At 23.8% G+C, this 471-nt stretch overlaps 1 protein-coding gene across 4 annotated transcripts in view; it reads right to left on the bottom strand.

The window, feature by feature from the left end:
- LOC108752426 (mitogen-activated protein kinase kinase kinase kinase 5) overlaps nucleotides 1-471 on the bottom strand; it is a 10,313-nt gene that overhangs the window by 9,066 nt on the left and 776 nt on the right. For all 4 annotated transcript variants that reach the window (XM_018493225.1, XM_018493226.1, XM_018493230.1 and 1 more), the window contains exon 3: nucleotides 170-325. In XM_018493225.1, the coding sequence (XP_018348727.1) occupies nucleotides 170-325 (156 nt within the window). The remainder of the gene's footprint in view (nucleotides 1-169; nucleotides 326-471) is intronic.

The following is a 471-nucleotide window of genomic DNA, read 5'->3' as shown; positions in this document are numbered from 1 at the left end:
ATTGTATTATGTAATTTTATATATAATTAATTTATAACATTTATAAATTATATAATAAACCTATTCTTTTTAAATACTGTTTTAATATTTTAATAATTAAAACCGATTGATGTATTTTTGTCTTTTCTAATATATTCCATAAATATTAAGTAATAAATATTTTACATACTATGATATATATCTTGTAATGATCCACCTCCACAATACTCCATACATATCCATAATTTGTCTCTTCTTAAATAACTTCCATAATAAGCAATAATATTTGGATGCCTGCAGTCCTTCATCATTAAGATCTCCTGTTGAATGATTGCAAAGTCATCACCTAAAAGACATACAGATGTTGCAAACTATCCTACTTTGTAACACTAAAATTTATAACACCTCAGCATTTTTATTAAGAGGGACCAAAGTATATACAAACAGATAATCTAAACATCAGAATATATACAAATGTTTCATATCATTTAC

The sequence above is a fragment of the Trachymyrmex septentrionalis genome, unplaced genomic scaffold, assembly GCF_001594115.1.
Source record: "Trachymyrmex septentrionalis isolate Tsep2-gDNA-1 unplaced genomic scaffold, Tsep1.0 scaffold60, whole genome shotgun sequence".
NCBI classification, from domain to species: Eukaryota; Metazoa; Arthropoda; class Insecta; order Hymenoptera; family Formicidae; genus Trachymyrmex; species Trachymyrmex septentrionalis.
The sequence above is the reverse complement of the archived record's forward strand: the minus strand, read 5'-3'. Positions and strand labels throughout refer to the sequence as shown.